The 19,119-nt window shown below is 35.8% G+C and overlaps 1 protein-coding gene across 1 annotated transcript; it reads right to left on the bottom strand.

Moving 5' to 3' along the window:
- Positions 1-1,120: 1,120 nt before the first annotated feature.
- Positions 1,121-18,020, bottom strand: LOC104400266 (X-linked retinitis pigmentosa GTPase regulator-like; the record flags this gene model as incomplete). The annotated part of the gene is made up of 9 exons (XM_010012121.1): positions 1,121-2,101; positions 2,165-3,571; positions 4,583-4,648; positions 6,430-6,542; positions 7,923-8,088; positions 9,045-9,227; positions 10,342-10,466; positions 11,002-11,157; positions 17,862-18,020. Coding segments are annotated over 9 exons (3,356 nt in total), but the record flags the coding sequence as incomplete, so codon positions are not given.
- Between the last annotated feature and the right edge of the window lie 1,099 nt (positions 18,021-19,119).

Raw genomic sequence — 19,119 nt, 5'->3', positions numbered from 1 at the left:
CAGTTGAAACAGTAATGCAGTATCTTACAAAAATAATTTTCAAGATTGGTTTGTGTATTTTAAGGAAACTCCAGAAGTATTAACATACTTTCTCTTTTCCAAAAAGAATTCAGACTATCACACCACTTTACTATTCCATGTGGCTTCTCAGTTTATTACATTTTCCTCTTTTTGGAGATCCCAGATGTGATTTTTAGGAGGCAAAAACACAAATATTCTCCAATGAGGAGAAGCTTAGGCTGTGGTCCTGAAAACAGTTCACACAGCTACAAAACACAGTCCCATCCTTGAGAACCTTAGAGTCAGATAACTAACGTAATGTAGTCTTTTGTAGGCAGATATAGAATCTTTTGTGTATTGCATAATGTAAACAAGTAAATAGTAGTTTACAGGTGTGTATTTTCAAATTCTTAATTATATCTAATCACCAAATGTGATAAATCAAAAATTATCCCTAAAAAGATGCATTCTGACTGTAATGTAATCTAGGCCAGATTCTGGGACTTGGCTTTGTCTTTTTGCACATAATTGTGTGCTGACACCAAAATAAGAAGTCAACCTTAAGGCCTTTGAAAAAGCCCAGGCCACCGTTTACCCAGGCCTGCATTTCCATTTACCTCCCATCTCTTGAGCCATGTAAATTTGGCAACTCATCCTTTCTTTAATTTATGCTGAGTACTCAAACATTTATATGAGCAGAAAAAGAGTAGGGGGAAAGAATATGGAATGATACCAAAATTTAAAAAAATGCATCTTTAATAATTTACTGACACTCGTTTTATGAAAGGCACATTAACAAGTAAGCTATTCTGCAACTAAAACTGATATATTACCTTAAGAAATCTGATTCAAAGGCAATTGAATGTTCCAATGTCACTGTATATTCATGTTACCAGTATAACATTATGATTTATGAGGCAAACAAATTTTGCCTCCTCAGCAATTGTTTTTTTAAATCATGTGTTAAAGATTGTCAGTCTTTCTGCAAGAAATTGGCACTTAAAGTAGATGCATAATAATATATTTTGACTACATTTTTTTTTTTTTAGTAATAAAAATCAATCTGCTATAGTTCCAAAGTTTCCTGAATAGGCTTAAAATGCATCTCCAGTAGTCTATGCTACTTTAGTGTTAAATAATGAGGTAGTATGTTGTTCCAAAATTGTTCTGAATTATGTAAACCATTGGCTACATGCTGTTTGGACTTCATTTTTTGTTTAGAGCTGTTTAGTAAAGCAGTACTTTCTGTCTTCTCTGGCTTTCTGGTTTTGCTTTTCTTTTGTGGAAGATTATTACTACCATTTATTCTTTTACCTTTTGCCTTTTCCTCTTCTTCTCCTTCTTCCTCCTCTTCCTTTCCCTCCTCTTCCTCTCCTTCTTCCTCCTCTTCCCCTCCTTCCTCTTCTCCCTCATCCTCCTCTTCCTCCTCTCCCACATCCTCCTCTTCCTCCTCCTCCTCTCCCACATCCCCTTCCTCTTCTTCTTGTTCCTCCTCTCCCTCTTCCCCTTTTTCTTCTCCCTCTTCCCCTTCTTCTTCCTCTTCCTCTTTTTCCACTTCTCCCTCTTCCACTCCCTCTTCTCCCTCTTCTTCCACTCCCTCTTCTCCCTCTTCTTCCTCTTCTTCTTCCACTCCCTCTTCTCCCTCCTCTTCTTCTACTCCCTTTTCTTCCACCCCCTCTTCTCCCTCTTCTTCTTCCACTCCTTCTTCTTCTTCCACTCCTTCTTCTCCCTCCATCCCCTCTTCTCCCTCTTCTTCTATGCCCCCTTCTCCCTCATCTTCTTCAACTCCCCCTTCTCCCTCATCTTCTTCATCTCCCCCTTCTCCCTCATCTTCCTCCCCTTCTGCTTCCTCATCTTCTTCTTCCCCTTTTTCTTCTTCATTTTCCCACTCATTTTCATCTTTTTCTCTATCCTCCCCTTCTGCTTCTGCCTCTGCTCCTTCCTCTTCCTCATCTCCTATTTTGTCTTCCACTTTATCCTCCCCTACTTCCTTGGTCCTCCTATTTGCACCTTCCTCTTCCTGTTCTTCAGATACTTCTTCTTCCCTCCCTGCCAGTGATTCTTTTAATTCCTCCTCTTCACCTTCTTTGTCTTTTTCATTCTCACTTTCTTTGTTTTCATCTTCATTTTCCTCTTCATCTTCTCCTTCCTGTTCTGCCTCTACCTCTTCTTCTTCCCCTGCCTCTCTCCCTTCATCTCCTTCCTCACTCTCATCTCTTCCCTCACTTTTAACCTGTTCTTCCTTTTCTTCTTCAGTGTCTTCCTCTTTAGCATACTCCTCTTCCATATCCTCCTTTTCTCTCTCCCTCAGCATTTCTTCCTCTATCAACCTGCCTTCCTCACCTCCTTGTTCTTTGCAACCTTCCTGATTAATCTGTTCCATCTCTTCTGCACCCTCGTTCTCACTGTCTTTTTCAGCCTGTGATTCCTCTCTTTCATTTTCTTCTCCATTATGTTTTTCCTCTTCAACTCCTTCTACTGAAACTTCATCTCTATCTTTTTTAACCTCACTCTCTTCTTCTTCCTCCCCTTGTTCATTTTCGCTCCCAATTGTTTCATCTGGTTTTTCTTTTTCACTTTCACCCTTTTCACTGCCTTCATTCTCCTGCTCTTGATTAGATTCCTCCTCATTCTTAACTTCTAACTGTCTGTCTTCATCAGATTCAACTTCAGAGTTTGTTTCTTCCGCATTCAAGCTTTTTATATCAGTCTCTTCTACATATTCTTTCTCACTGTTTGCAGCTTGCATCTCCTCAATCTCACTGTCTTCTTTTTCTAAGTCCGAATCTTTCACTGCTTCTACTGTTTTAACTGCCTTCTGGACCTTTCTGCCTTCATAGTATTCCTCATCTTTTTCCCTACTTTTAAGTACATATTTCGCAATATCATTACTATTTTCCTCAGTTGAAGATGATGACAGAGATATTTGTTTAAAAAAATGATCGTTCTTTTTAAACCCTCTTTGCTCTTCACTATTTTCTTCTCCTCTGATGCAAATTCTTTCACATTTATCAGATTTTTCAACAATATCCTTTATTTTGTTTTGACTTTCTATTGCTTCTTGACTTGCTTGCTTTTTAACAGGACAATATTTTTGTGTAATTAATGAATCGGTCTGGGGCTGATCCCTGGATGCAGGAGGAAGTACATTGATTTTTAGGGATTGCTTAGATTTAACAGCTTTCGACTTGTTACTGGAAGAATTCATTCTTTCAGTCAGAATTTGCTTTTCACTGGGAAGATCCTCTCTGACAAATTCAGGATTTTCTGCACATGCTTTTTTTTTTCCCACTAATCTGCATTTGTCCCCAGTGATTTGTTGAACACAACTTTTCAAAGTACCAACAGTTTGTGCATTCTCAGATTTACCTTCCACTGTGTTTTTTTTGGCCATGGGCTTCCCCACAAAGGCACTACTTTTTTCTAAGTCTTGTCTTGGTAACTCTGAAAGTGAAGACTGATTTTGTAAAGAGCCAGAGTCTAATTTTGATCCCTCCTTCATTAAATCAGAATCTTTGGTTTTCAGCCCACCCTTACCATCTCTTTTCAGTTTCACATTTTTATTGTTCTTCTATTCCACACGAGAAGCAGAAAATTAAAAAGAAAGAAGGAAAGCATTAAAGACAAATGACAGCAAAAGAAAAAGGTTACAAAAACATCTGAACAAGAGATGAAAATTTGCATGAGCAAACTAAAAGATAGTTGAGAAGGTACAGTATTTCGCAAGAAATTAATTTACAAGTGCACATACTAGAAGAATGTAACATTCTCTTGATGGTAAATGTACTGCTACACCTTTTTCATTATCCAAGTTCTCAAAGTGAATGCAGTAAGAACTGTGCAGCCAGTATCATGTCCCGTAAGCTAAAGCACATGCAATGCATGAAGTTGTGTGAAGAGAAGGAAAAAACTGCAGTTCCCTTACACCTTCCTCCACCATTCCCCTTGGGAAATCTTTTCATGCACTCACTTTTATGCTCTAATAAATTTGAAAATCTGCTGTCTTTCTACTTTAAATTTTACACTTATTTACAAATTCTGCAGAATAATTTTAAAAATATAAAATTAGAATGAAATGCACAAAAATGCCAAAATGCTGTGATCACTTTAGGAGTGAAATAGAAAGGTAATACAAAAAGCACTTTAATTTCATAATTAAAACCAGTATTGCTGTTCCTTTAAATATATTCCATGGTGAATATCTGTAAATAAAATCTTTTCTTACATTGTGTCTCAGAAGTCAAAATATTTTAACATCAACAAAACCATAGATATGTATGTAATCAGCTTAAGTTAGAAAGTCTATATGATAGATTTTTTGTTCCTTAACTGATGAAGTATTATATACTCTCAGACTATGCTGAATACTTTTATGTGCTTGCACAAATTCTCTCTGACTTCAGTCTGCTTCTTAGAATTTTACCTTGTGGATATTCAGAAAATTAGCAAGAGGAGGCCTATAAAATTTGCCCAGCTTTTTTAAAACTCAAAGCAAATCAACAAAGTACAAGGATAATACAAGAATTACAGATCTTTTATACATTGGTATAAGTATACGAATATATGTAATTAGTTACAGTACCTTTTGTTTTTGGAGTGGTGATAATTTCAAGGACTGGTCACTGGGATTCAATTTCATTGCATGTGTCTGCAAAAAGTAAGATCTCTATTAAAAAAAAAAATATGACTAACAGGGAAAGCAGCATCAAAGCCCAGTTCTACTAAACAGAGCTTGAGACAAATCTGTATGATCACATAACTATTTCACTTCCACTCCCTCACTTACTGCTTATAAAGAGAGGGCTAACCAGCTTAGACGTCAACATGTAAACTGTCTGTAGAGACTAAAATCTACCTCTTTTATAGCTCACAAGCGCATTTTAGATTCACCTTCTACTCACCATTAATTGTGGCTAAAAATATAATGCCTTACTCCCTCATTATCACAACCTTCAACTTAACACCCAGTTTGATACCATAGCCTTGAAAGAACATTTTTAAAGAAACATTACATAGCATAAATTTTCCTTGGCATCTACTGCCTTTATTTCTTCTACATAAAGCAAAAAACCAAAAGGCAAAGCAATGTAGAATACTACTAGATGGGCAAGTACAGCGAGATTGTGGTCATCCCTTCCCATATACTCCAAATGACAAGGCAATGTTCTCTGCTGCTGTTTGTTAACTGCTTATGGTTTAACAACCATATTCTTTTTAACCACAGTGAAGATAGACAGTTCAGGTTTTGACTGCCAAGAATGTGTGTCATCAATATGATATTAAAGAGTTTTCATTCTCTTGTCACGTCAATAAGATGCATGTTGCCACAGTTTAGAAAAAATGAAACAACTACACTGTAACAGATTATTTCATTCAGATTGGAGAAGAGCAATTCTTTTATTTTGTATTTTGACAAGTTTGCCTGGCTTTTTTAAAATTTACTCTTTCATTCCGGTTAATGTTTTAAAATTGATTTTCAATGCATACAAAACCAAAAAAGGAGAAAAAAGTCTAACACATAAGGTGAGCAATAAATTATAAATAAATGCCTCAGTAAATTGTGCATTATATCCAAAACCAAATTTTTTCTTGAAAATGAAAATAAAGTTTTATAACTTAAATAGTATGCACTGACTGTTAAATTACTAAGTACTGTTAAGTACAAACAAGTAATAATTTCTGTAAAATGTGCAATCCTTCCAGAATATGACAACATATTCTGAGCAGAGACCACAGTGGGTTCCTCATTCATTTCCATTCCATTGATATTAGGAAAAAAAAATAAAAATAAAATATGACAAAACACAACATCTTCCCAGTGCACTGCATTCAGACCAGGACATGCCCTATCTGCCAAGAGAACAAAATGTTTTGGAGAGGTGCACAACTGATGAGATGAACATATTTTTTAAATAAAAGAAATATGTAGGAACATGCTTGGGAATCACAAAATAACCAAAATGTCTGCATTTTGGTTTTCCCTTTAATATGATCCACCTGTACTAAAAAAGCTCTTCTTGAAACAGGAAAGGACAGATTTCTGCTTAATTTCCTGCAATTCTCTCTTGGAAATCCTCAAGATAAGGAAGGACAGAGAGAGAGATCACCAAGTGGTATCCAGTGTCATTCTCCTTTTCTTTCTGAGGTAAAGTGGACGGAGGGGCTGCACTACCTGTGACTGCTTCAATCTCTTATTACACCATCTCTTATTACAACATTAGTTGGAAAATAAAATCAAACTTTAGCATTGAATAATGATGATATTAAATGCATGCTCATTTAAAAGTATGTCAGTACTTCTTGGTGTCACATATGATGTTCTGGGCTAGCCAGGAGTTCTGCACTAGAACTTGAAACATAATTTAGCTGCTTTGTTCTTTCTCTGCATAAAAATTATTGAATCACAAATTCATTAGTGGAATATATTACCATATTTAGGATGTCAGTTGTATCACCAAGGTTTCTGTCAATATTTTCATTATCTGAATCTTCATCTGCTGAGCGTTCACAAGGTTTATCCTTCTGATGATTCTTTTTCTTTACTTCAAGGTAAAATAAGGGGAAGTAAACAAATATAAGAACAAGCAATATGTAACCAGCAGAACACCCCACTCTTGTAAAATAGAGTAAAATAGATTATCTCTATTTTACTGATGTAGGACTGAAGTCCTGAGATTCCTGATTCCTGCAGCCTAAAACATCACAGAAGCACTTCCACTTCCTTTTCATCAGTATTAACATTAAAGGTAGCTCAGCAATGGGGCTTCAGTGCACTATAGATCTCTGACCATTTTTGCAGGCTTTTAAAACATAAATATTACATGGGACAAAGCTTCTTTTGGATAATCTCTTTAATAATAGTGTACCACCTAGACTAAATTAGCTGCAGTCATATTGTCTACATTAAACATTATCTGTGTAATGGATGGAGAGACAGTGAGTTTAAATCCAATGCTGCATGACAGTGAGTTTAAATCCAATGCTGCATCACAAAAATGTACCTACATAATTTTTGGGTTCACCTTAAGTTCATCAGGTATATGACCAATTTCATATGGCACAAAACCTGAGGTTCTAGGCTTCAGAAGACTCTAAGGGCAATTTAAATTTCACTGCATTGCTTTCTTGGAACCAGAAATGCTAATGGACATGCTGGCAGCTTTACAAATAATAATCTTAATTCTAACTGAATTAATTATTTTCAAATTGGATTTGACTGTCCAATAAATCTGAGCGAACCTTTACACAAGAAGCACTGCATTCTGCATTCTTTAGCATTGCTCTTCCCAGGAAATCACACATGCTGAAGAATCCAGGTAAAGTCCAGAACTGCTCTAGAGAATTGTGCAGAAGTCCAGCTCTGTATCAGTATCATTGTTATGCAGGTTTTTGCATTAGCCAGAATATTGCAAATCATTATTATCTTAGATAACAGAGAGTGAAGAATACTTTTGCACTTCTTCACTTCCAAGTGATGACAAAAGATGTTGTATGAATTAGTAGACCTTTTTCTTACCCAAGGTCTCTTGTAGGCCCTTCTGTGTTTTTAAGATTGTTCCTAATCAATTTTTTCTTCTGTAGTTCTGTTTCTTTTTTGTGAAAATGGAGAAAGAGGCTACTAATCTTACAGTGGTTTTGTAAAGTTCTATTTCTTCAGGAGAAACCACAGGTACAATTTAGAAGTTGTTTCTCTTTCACTCAGCCCTCCTCTAAATCTTTAAGCACATTTTCCAAACATGAACAGCGTGAGGCAACGCTTGCATGCATTTCTCAACTTTCATGTCTGTATGCTGCTGCACCCTATTGAGGCAAGATTGAATTTAAACCTTCTTTCAGGTTAAAACTGAGCATTTGTTTATGAATGATGAGAGCCAAACCACGTAATTATCAGAAAACAGCTGCAAGATATGGGGACACTTCACCTTTTTTATGGCGTCTGTGCTTCACAGGTTCAGCTTTAGGAAGATTTGTTGCAGAAAACCAGAATGGACTAGTCTTGCTAGTCACAGGTAGTGAAGATTTTAAGAAGCTTTCTCCCAGTGGAGGCAGAGTTTGTGCCATTCGACTAAACTGTTCTGGTGACTTTTCCTGTAGAAGATTAAAAAAAATATACATTGAGAATAAAAGCAGAAAAATAAAATGTAAGCAACCTTTCAGTATTTTCTTTTAGTTGATGATACAGTGTTGCAACTTTGTATGGGAAACATAAACCAAATTTCTTTAATATTTAAATTATTTGCAGTCCTAAAAAGTGGAGAAGTATTGCCCAGGTTTCAGCTGGGATAGAGTTAATTTTCTCCCTGGTAGCTGGTGCAATGCTGTGTTTTGGCTTTAGTCTGAGAACAATGCTGATAACGCATGATGTTTTAGTTGTTGCTAACTAGTGCTTACCCTGATCAGGGTAAGGACTTTTCATTTTCTCATGCTCTGCCAGTGAGGAGGGGCACAAGAAGCAGGAGGGAGCATAATAGGTATATTGTGGGGGGGATATTTTATATAGTTTCTACACAATAACCTCAAGCAGTCTAAAATACAGATGAAAGAGAAAAAGAACTTTGATTTTTACTTAAAATACTAGCATCTCAAATAATGTTGAGGTATTTAGCGCACAACATCAATATAGTTTTACAAAATAAATGTGTCTTTGTGGTAGTTTCAGATGGGTAAGTGAAATGATCCAACTCATGCTGTTCAATGAAATCATATGGAATGTGCAGTGGAGAGAAAGGAGAAGCAACTACGGGGTCTTAGGATCATTTTAAGCTGATTGTGAAACTTTCTCCTTTGATATTTTAAAGAGTATGAACTTGTTTAATCAATTTAAGTCTTTTTCATAGAAATAAACAAGTAAAATCTGACCAGTATCTATCTTCTACCTGCATTCAATTTTGAGACCAGAATAAGTATTCATTCTTCTTTTTATACATTAAAATTAAACACATAATTTAAGGACATACATTTATCTGCTGTATATACATTGTGACTTCAAAAGTGATTTTGTTTCCTAAAAGAACTATGGCAACTCTAAACAGCTCCAAATTTACCCTCTCTCGACGTCGCATTCGTGCTGATGTTAGCTGTAACGTGTTTGTTAGTAGTAAGTCTCCACTTATTTGAGAGATTGTAGCAGTCAAATAGCTTTCATGTAAATCTTCTAAGAGCAGTTCTTCAAATCCTTTAGGTCTTGGAGCAGCAAAAACTAGCATATGACAACCACCACAAGCAACCTACAGCACCAAAAATATTATCAGATTACTTCATTAGCAAGTGTCAGTATAGGAACCTCATTTTCTTACAATCATCTCTAGGGGTTTAGATTGTAACAAAAACATAGTAAAAGTAAGAGACATATAAATAGCTTCAAATTTAGCTCCAAATGATGTTAGCAAGATAAAAGTACTTAATTATGTTTATTAATGACTAGGGATCTATGTTCACTTCTTACTAAAATACAATATATTTGTATCGAACAGAATACAAGATAGGTCTATCAAAAACTGACAGAGAAGAAAGCAAAGATTTTTCAACTGATTTTCAAGGGATTTGTGCTAATTATTTTTATGCAAATCAAATGTGGGCAATACTGATAGCTTCAGTGATACAAACCTAGGTATTTTATCACAAAATCCACAAAATGTAAAGCAAGTCCTACACCCTCCAACAGACAAAGTATTATTACATAAAGATCAGAGGTTTCACTTTTAAAAAGTTTAAAACTCTCACCGCTTCTGATAAAATGTCCTTAAACTCTAAGCAAGTCCAGTAAACAAACAGAAGAGATCAACAGAATTTTGTCCCAAATTTTGCTCTATTCTGAGTCATGTTTGTATTTCTGATGCTGGCAATTCTGTGATGCTTATTTCTTAAAACACCTCAAGAAATGGATGAAAATAATGCCTTAAAAGAAAAGAGTATATCTGCTTTCTCATCCTGTTTGGATTCAAAAAAGCAAATCCTCCAAATTTCTTAAGGTTTAAAAATATCCCACTGTACAAATCATCATTAAAATTAAAAAGCTGACACCCTGGTTTTCATCTACTGCCAACAATCCCAGAGCAACAAATATTTGATTTTATAGGCTGACACAGCTCTTTAGGCTAGAATACTACTGAATAAACCCCTGAAAAGCAGTCTAGATGCATAGTCCAAGCCAAATACATTCTAAACTAAATTAAGAGTGTGGTAAATAAATATGATTTCCTTTTTATTTAAATTTGTGTTGTCTACTAATTAAACGTTATGGAAAGAAATAATTCTATAATGAGATTTCAACTGTCATTAATAACTTTTCATAAAAAGATAAATGTTTTTATGTCTGAGAAGCATGAACAGGAGTCTTACCAAAAGGACTGTGAACCTCAAGAAATTGTAACACAGAGTAGGATCGAACTGATTTGTAAAATTCTCTTCTCCAAGGCCTAACTTGCCGTGTCGCCCATCTCCAAAAGTAAACATGAGGCCATTCTCTGTATGGGGGGCGGGGAGGAAAGAGGTGTCTTATCAGTAACAAATATTCAAAATAAAATCATGACAAAAGCAGCACGAACAAAATAACAGGCCATGAAAGTGAGGAATGTTTTTCTTCCAAAAGCAAACACTGAACAATTATTTTTAGATTTTCAACAGATGAATATCTGTTGAAATCAGATCAAAAAATACGTATATTTTCAGGTAAAGTACTGTCTGAAATGAGAGCTAGTCTAGATCATTTGTAAAAAAATCCAACAACAAAATAATAGGACTGAAACTGTACAGATACTATTAGGAAAAAAAACCCAAACATTTGTTAGCAAGGCATCATAATGAGGTTATAATTCCCCAGAAGATATTGTACACAGAGTTATGCATGGCATGGCTGTGGATCTGGCTTTCTCACCTGTTCCCTTGACCTTTAGAGCTATTAAGTTTGTATATGTCTTTTTCTACTGCTCATGTTATAAATAAAGCTTTTACAGTATGAGAGTCACTGGAAGAGCATTTCAGATTTTTTCATTTACATACCTGCTATTACAGCAGTATGATTTTCCCCACATGTAATGTTACATATTTTATACCTCCTCAAGTGTTTCACAGACTTTGGTACTGAAGTTTCAAAAATAAAAGTACCATGTCCCAGCTGCCCATGTTGTCCAAGTCCAAAAGTATAGACACTTGTCTCTGAAAATATACAGACAAAGTTAACAATAAATATGCTGATATATATATATTATAACCTGCTTTCTATTAGCCAAATGGAAGTCAAATGACATTAGCATCAAAAAAGCAATGTTTTAGCAATTAAAAAAATGTACCAACTAGTCAAATACATTTATCAATTAACAACAAAATACAACAAAATAAAACCCAGGAAATTAAGTACTAAAAGATATACACAAAAGAATCTTGAATGGCTCAATACGCAATACATTTTCTAACATAACTGCAAAATAATCCACTGATCACACGTACAGAAAATATCAGCTAATAAAAAAACTTATGGGAGCCTACATAGTGCAATTAATTCAAGACCACAGTGTTCATATATATGTGCACTTTCAAGCACAGTAATCTCATCCTAATTTCTGGTTACCTACACATACGCTGTATGACCCTAAATTTAATACGCTAGACCTCTTTACACCAATATTAAACTGTGTATATGGATTGACTGGAACAATAACAGAGTAAGTTTCAGTGTTCTGGTCAGATACCAAATCAGCCCTGCATTAAATACAGAGAACACTATAGTTGTGTTATCTTGTGACAGAACAACCACCTTTCCATATTTTGTCTGTTTAATGGACTGTTTGTGCCAGGAAAAAAAATGAAAAGAACTTCTCCAAAGCAGTAAAGATGCTTGCTGTGTCCATCCCTGGCAGTGCATCACAACAGGGGAGACTGTGAAGCCTGGAAATCTTGATGTGGTCATGCTTGAAAAGAGAAATTCAGACACTAAGATTTTTTCGGAAAAGGAGAAGTTTTTCCTAGAACTGTACTCCCTGCCCCCTTTTCTTCTGCATGTAGGCAATAGGAAAAGCTAGAGAAGTACTACTTAAGGCACTTGAAAAATTATTACTAAAATCTGGGAAAAATTAGGAAGAACAAAACATATTCTACATCAAACAAAAAGAACTGAGACTTGGGAGCAATGTATCGTTACGTCATTGTTATGAACAAGGTGCAGAGCATGCCTGCTCTTGCTGCCCAGGTGCCATCGGGTCAAAAATCTCACCATGCACAAAAACAAGAGAGGCATGGCCATCCACAGCAGAATGTGTGGAACAACAATTGGCAGAGAGTCTGCTTTTTTAAAACTTCTTTATGGCAAGGAAACAAGGCCACTGGAACAGCAAAGTAAGTTTCAGTACCACAAAAGTAGTTTATACTGTGTGACCAAATTCTCAGAGCAGCCACAGACTGGAGAAAAATTAAAACCAAATTACGTTACCATTCCCTCAAACTAACCCTTTGGAAAGAGAAAGCAGAGAATGGACCAGATTCCATATACCATAGTACACTTACTGAACTTTCCAATTTCAAAGGAGCCATGATGAAATATTGTAACACTAGATATGGAAATATTCTTTCTAGGAAAGGGCTTGCCTTTTCTGCCCCCTTTAAGTTGTTCCACATTAACATGTCATGAATTCACACCATAAAAAAAAACCCCAATGGTCTAACACAAAAGTGACTGCAGATGATTTTTTCTTTTTTTTTTCACTAAATGTAATAGTAAAGCTCCCTCTGCTGGAAATTTCAGTGCTTTCAGCGCAAGAAAGCAACACCTTCACAGGATCTTAGTAAAACAAGATGAAATTTTATGTAACATTTAGACTATTGCATAAGAATCAAGAAACTACACATGAAAAACAGGAGCTTTTCTTAAGCAAACTGAAGTCTCATATTCATTTTAGTCAATTACTTTCTCAGGATGGCTGATTACTTAAATTCTGTTTAGAAGTACTGTGTTTGTCTTAAGATTTCTTTGGAAATTGGCCATTTTCTCATTATATGGCTTTATCTGATTAACATAATTATTTTGAGTGAAGCTGGTTTTTTTTCCCCACATTATCTTTAATCCTAGCTTGAAACATGCGATGCCTTCTGCATTTGTGTTTAGAGTGAGCTGTTCTCAAATACTAACTTGAAAAGTACAGGAAACTACTCTTTCCTCTGTTTGTACTGACAATGAGAACGGGCCAACCCAATACCAGGTTAGAGAACAATTTCTTTTACTGCCCCCACAGACCAGGGGCACCTAAATTTTGTTCCTCATGAATTTGCTTATTAATTAGTTATCAAGGCACAAGAAGACAAAAACTTTGCACCTTTCTTAAATGATTCACCTCTCTGGTGAAGAAGTGAGGCCAAACTTCAATAATAATCTCATTTAGCACAAATGACGTATTTCTTGCAATCTGACTTTATAAATGCATAAAAAGAGAAGTCAATGACAAAGCAGTCTTACAGACTAGGTGATAAAACGGCGGAGGTGAATTTCATCATTCTGCACTTGAATTTCTAACTGAATTTGCCTACACCACGAATCCAAACAGGGATATAGCCCCACTGTCACCTTCTTCTTACTGTCCTCAGGCCCCATGAGGGTATGGTTGGATGCAACAAATGAAAAGTACTACTAGCAAAAGGGCAGATCCCATTCCCCCATTCTCTCTCTTCAGTCTCCTCTGGTACTGCCTCTGCTGTCCACTTGTTCTGTGGTGAGCCAGCTCAGCTCAGCAAGCCAGGCTTGGGGAAGGTTTGCCACCTTGACCATTCTATAGTTCCCTATGGAATAGTTCCCTATGGTCAAGAAGGCAGCACCAGAGTGGTACAAGGGGAGATGAAAGACAGCTGGCCACATCAGCACAGGGAAGCAGCGCTGCCTCCAGTGCATCACAAGGAAGGCTCAGCTGTATTAATAGCACCCAGAAGAAACAGCAGAAGTCCTGTCTTGGCCACCAGGCAGGAACTGCTGCCTCCTACACAGCAGCATCCCGTGAGAAGGACCCTTGAAGGACAAACATAAATGCTTCAGAACTTGTACAAAAGCCAATTGCTTCATAGTTCCAAGTGACTTCCAGCACTTAAATGCTGGGACTGCTTCTCCTTTACTTCCTACATTTTCTTTTTTGGAAGAACAGGGATACATCTTCCACCTTTGCAGGTATCTTCTGGAGGACTTAACAGTTTTTCAATCTGCATGACTGCTGTCACTATCAATAAAATACTTCTAGGCAAAAATCTACATAGCTTTCAGGGGTTTTTCAACACATGCTATTGGCTGAAAGAACTGAGTGAGCTCCAAGAGTATTTTTAAGCTTCATGGGTTCCTTGCTATGTAACTAAACAGGAACAGACAGGTATGCTTTTATCTCTCCAAATAGGTTAATTTCCCTTGAAGATTATTATTATTGTTGTTATTATTACTACTACTATTCTGTCAATGGATTATTCACTCTTACAATAGTTCTATTTTTAAACAGCTGAAAAATGTTACTGTAAAAATCAGCTGTCAACACAATACTCTGTTTTACCTGAGCTAGTAATTGGATTTGGAGATTTCAATATAAATAGTATACAGATTTAAGAATGGTTTGAAAAAATCTAGATAATCCTATATGGCTTGAACAGTCAGTTCTGTCATGAAAAGGTAGAGCTTTTTCATCCTTTTCATCCTCTTTCAAAAGGGCATCTTCACTTTTCTTTTTAAAAGACATTGAGAAAGAAGATGAAAAATCCAACATTTTACATACTAATGCACAAATGTGCTGCACTGTTATGTCAAACGACCTATTCTTGAAGGACTGCTCCACTTTTTCCTTTGAACAGATACCTTTGCTTTCCCTCCTTTCAAAGAATAAAAGGACATAATATATCCTTTTATAGACAGGATTATGCCCAGAGGATCTGTCATCATCTGAAAAAAACCCTGGAAGATATTAAGCTCACTCCCAATCATCTGCTGCTGCTTCTCCAATTTCTAGATTCACAAATTATCTTTTTCAGTCTCTGAGAGAAGTCACCTGGGATGAGGATATGATCTTGAACTGGCTGATAGACTGTCATGATATGAAGAGGTTTGTGTTGTTACAGTGAGAGAAAGCTTTCGCACAATAGAATTTTTACCTGTAATTCTGTTTATTCTCTAGAAAAAAATGCAAATATTAAAGGAAGAAGAAAAAGTAAGACTTGTTTCCAATACCATATTTGACATTTCTAAAACCTTGTATCTTTTAAAACTTCTAAAATCTTTTGTATCATTTGTAAAAAAGTTTTTTTCTGAATCTTTACTCTCAACAGTTTAACTTTTTGATCTCTCTGGAAAAAAAAGATTGAGTTTCCCATTTTGGAGTCTCAAAGGAAAAAAAAAAAAGATTATTTTAATATGTACTTTCTACCATTTACTCTGATACTTGCTGAAGAGATTCCAAAGAGTAGCTTGATTTAATAACCCAAATAACAGTGGTTCTGACCATACAAAATTGCCAATAGAATAGATAAGACAGTCATGAAAAAGAAGTCAAATGAAGTGCTTTGGAATAGACTAATTATATATGAGAGAGAGGAAGAAACTTGCCTCATAATCAGTAAAATAACTGGATTATGCTTTCTTCTAATTTGATAAACCCTAAGTAGAACTGATGACAAGAAATAAGCCAAGATGTGCAACAGTTTCTCCATATGACATTTTCTCCTAATCTATTCCTATGTTAAATGAGATAGATAAAACAGAGGAATATACAGCAGTCAGACACTCATTTCTAATTTTTTAAGATTAAAATGACATGTCCTGAAAAAAATAAAACCGTGTCTGTATATATGCATGTTCCTAAAGCCAAATGGCACCCATTTTCAGGGAAGATGATATACAAAATTGAGAATTTCTTCAAAATTGCACTACTTTCTTAATTTAGGAAAATGAGCTTAAAAGAGGTATAAATGTTTCTGCTCCTCTTTAAAGATATATCCCCCATCAGAATTCTCAATTTGTGGTCACATCACTTCATCTCAAGATGCAATATACACTTCAGTACTGATTTAAAGTTAAGTTTGTGGTGCAAAGCCTATAATACATGTTCACTCACTTTTTCAATTATTACAGTGTCCAAATTTATACCTTTTCCCAATTTTTTCCCAAATATTTGAGTCAGAAAATTTTCTGTATGTCAACATTCCTGATGAAGTATCTTTTACTCAAGGCAGTATTTCCAATTTCTCTTTGAAGTGTCTTAGGCAGAAGTTCACAGCTGTAGCCTATTTAATAATAGCTGAATCACACTAAACCCCACATTTATCTGCCCTTTTATCACAACAACTTTTAATCATTAGGAAAATGTATGTTGTTGAAGGATATTGTTTTCCTCTTCTCTTGATTCAACTGGATCTTCTGGCACTCAACACTTAGATCATCAACTACCACCTAAGCCAGCACTGGATTTCTTATTCGTCTTCTACTACAAAATCTACTTCCACAGACAAGTAAACCTTGCATACTAAGACACTGACTTAGTATGTTTCTTTCTTCACTGTGTTTGTTTCTTGAGATTTATATTTTGCCTTTTTGGTTTAGCTCTTGTACAGGTTTCACTATAATGATGATGTCATCCAGGTCTACATCTTCATACTAAATCTCTGTAACAGTCATTTGTTATAATGAAATTATATCTCAAGAAAAAACATTAAAACAAAACATCCCTTAGCTGGCTTCAGATTTATGGATAATAAAATAATCAATAATGATAATCAAATTCTATCTGCAGAATTTCACCACAAAATAACACTATGATTTAAACATCTTCTGGCCCAAAATTTATGGTATTTTTTTCCTAATAATGATAATGTGATTTCATGTAAAGAAATTAATTTTATGACATAGAATACTGCCATGGTAACACTGTATATTGGTGGAAGAGAGACACCAATGCCTGAAATGTAGACAAATGTTTGCATTATTTCCTGGATTGGCTATTGTGATTTCCTCTTCACAGTTTTCCCAAAGGAATTTTAACCTACAGAGAGTCTCGCAGCTTGAGTTATTGTTACACATAAACTTTCCCAGCGCATCACTTCCACCTCTACTCTCTCCAGTGGCTTACAGTACAATACCACATCATATTACTTACAATCTCCCTCAGCTGGATTTTCAGTTTATACTTTAGAAATATTGGTTACATAACCTTGAAGGCACACCACCAGATTGCCAAAATATGACTATTTAGCATTTTCAAAATACAGATTTGAGGACTGGTATCTATACATCCTCTACTTGTTCTTATAGTTTTTGCATTTTGGTAGGAGATTAATTACAGACATATCATACAGCTGTGGAATTCATTACAAGCCCAAGACAAACCTCCCTTTCCTGCTTCTATACTACTGTAGTTCAGGATAGAACTACAGATCCCATCCATGGAAGGTTATCCCATTTTGGTCATTTGAGCTCTTACAGGATTTTCTTACAAGCTAAAAAACTGTACTCATCATTTATACTGTTAATAAAAAGGAGGTTCACATGGGAACTTGCTCCTGAAATTTTAGATAAAGGCAAGGACACACAAGTAGTCCTTGCTGCTACCTACTTGGTACTCTACTGCTTGGCAGAGTAAGCTCCTCTGTTACAATTAGCTGGCAAAGTTCATCCTGTAGCCAAGGGGTATGTGCAACACAGGCTTGAACATCAAACTACAGGTAGAGGACAGCATAGGCATGCACTTAGGTTAATTGTTACGTGGATTTCTACCTCCTTGATGTACAGTGGTCTTCCAGTTAGGATCACTATACCATCTTACATTTCAGTGGGATTTAAATTCTTTTAAGTGAATTGAGTTTACTGATTAAGTTACAGGGCTGTAAAAAAGAAAGACAGTTAAATTGCATACCTGTCAGCACCACAGTATGTTCTCCACCACAAGCAACCTTATTAACCTTTTCCACAATTCCCATTACAGGCTGTGGGACTCTATTGTTCTTCAGCTGTTCAGGCATTAATCCCAGTTTTCCATTCTCAGGTTCTCCAAACGTATAGAGCTCACCATCTCCTGTGAAAATACAAAACAGAGGAGGATTTCCACCATGGACTCAGAAACAAGGGAAAGATGTCTAGACTGCTGCAGACACACATCAGTACAATGGTAAAGTGTATGAACATTAAGCGATAACTGAACATTACTTATATAATTTCCAAACAGCTGTGCAAAGCAGTCTGCTTTGATGGGACAAAGGGCTAAATTTTAGCCCCCTCCAAAACAAGAACTGCAATATGTAGCCTGCAAGCAATCTAGTCTGCTATCTAAGTCTGAATTACCACTCAGGACAGCATTCTATAAAACTTCTACCATAGTTAAAACCATAACATGTAAAATGCACTTTCCATTGCTATATTTACAATTTACCTACATTTATCTATATGTTTTACATTTATCTACATTTCTAATTTTCCATGCTAAATGGATGTTTAGCATGGAAGGGGTCCTCAGCTATTCTAATATGTCAGAGGTTTACATAGAAAACATTTCCTTACTGCCAGGAAAGCTTCAAGTTAATAGCCAAGTGTTTTCTATTCCTGAAAAAGATTATCTGTGGAGTAGTGTACTCATAGCAAATTATGGTCCACAACTTGAAGTTGAAATTAATTACCAAAATAACCATCATATACTACTAGAAAAAGTTTGGGGTTTAATCCCAGTTGGATATAAGAAAGCACAAGGATAAACAAAACTCTCACATGGAGCTAGTCCAAGATAAAGAAAGGTTTAAACTAGTGTAGGAGCTGCCTGCTGAAGCTAATCCTAAGAGATAGCTACCATTACATAATCAACGTAGTATCAAACCTCAGGCATACACTCCATTATGAAAGTTCAGTCATCAGAAACACCCATCTACGCATTTTTGGAAACATGCAGGTTTGTACTTCAGTACAAAATGTACGTTTACTTTCAGAGGGATATATTCAGTGTTTTCAGAGGGATACATTTAGTGTCCACATATTTACTTTTACAGCATTTAGAGGCACTATTACTGCATGATGCACAAGTATCTGAGAGATTCTTGTTCGAAAGCTATGAATCTCTTGCCAACAGGAAAGCTGGGCTGACCTTAGAAGTGCTGGTCTTCCACCACAGGTAATAAAAGCAGACA

The sequence above is a fragment of the Nestor notabilis genome, unplaced genomic scaffold (assembly GCF_000696875.1).
Source record: "Nestor notabilis isolate BGI_N333 unplaced genomic scaffold, ASM69687v1 scaffold15053, whole genome shotgun sequence".
In the NCBI taxonomy this organism is placed as follows: Eukaryota; Metazoa; Chordata; class Aves; order Psittaciformes; family Psittacidae; genus Nestor; species Nestor notabilis.
The sequence above is the reverse complement of the archived record's forward strand: the minus strand, read 5'-3'. Positions and strand labels throughout refer to the sequence as shown.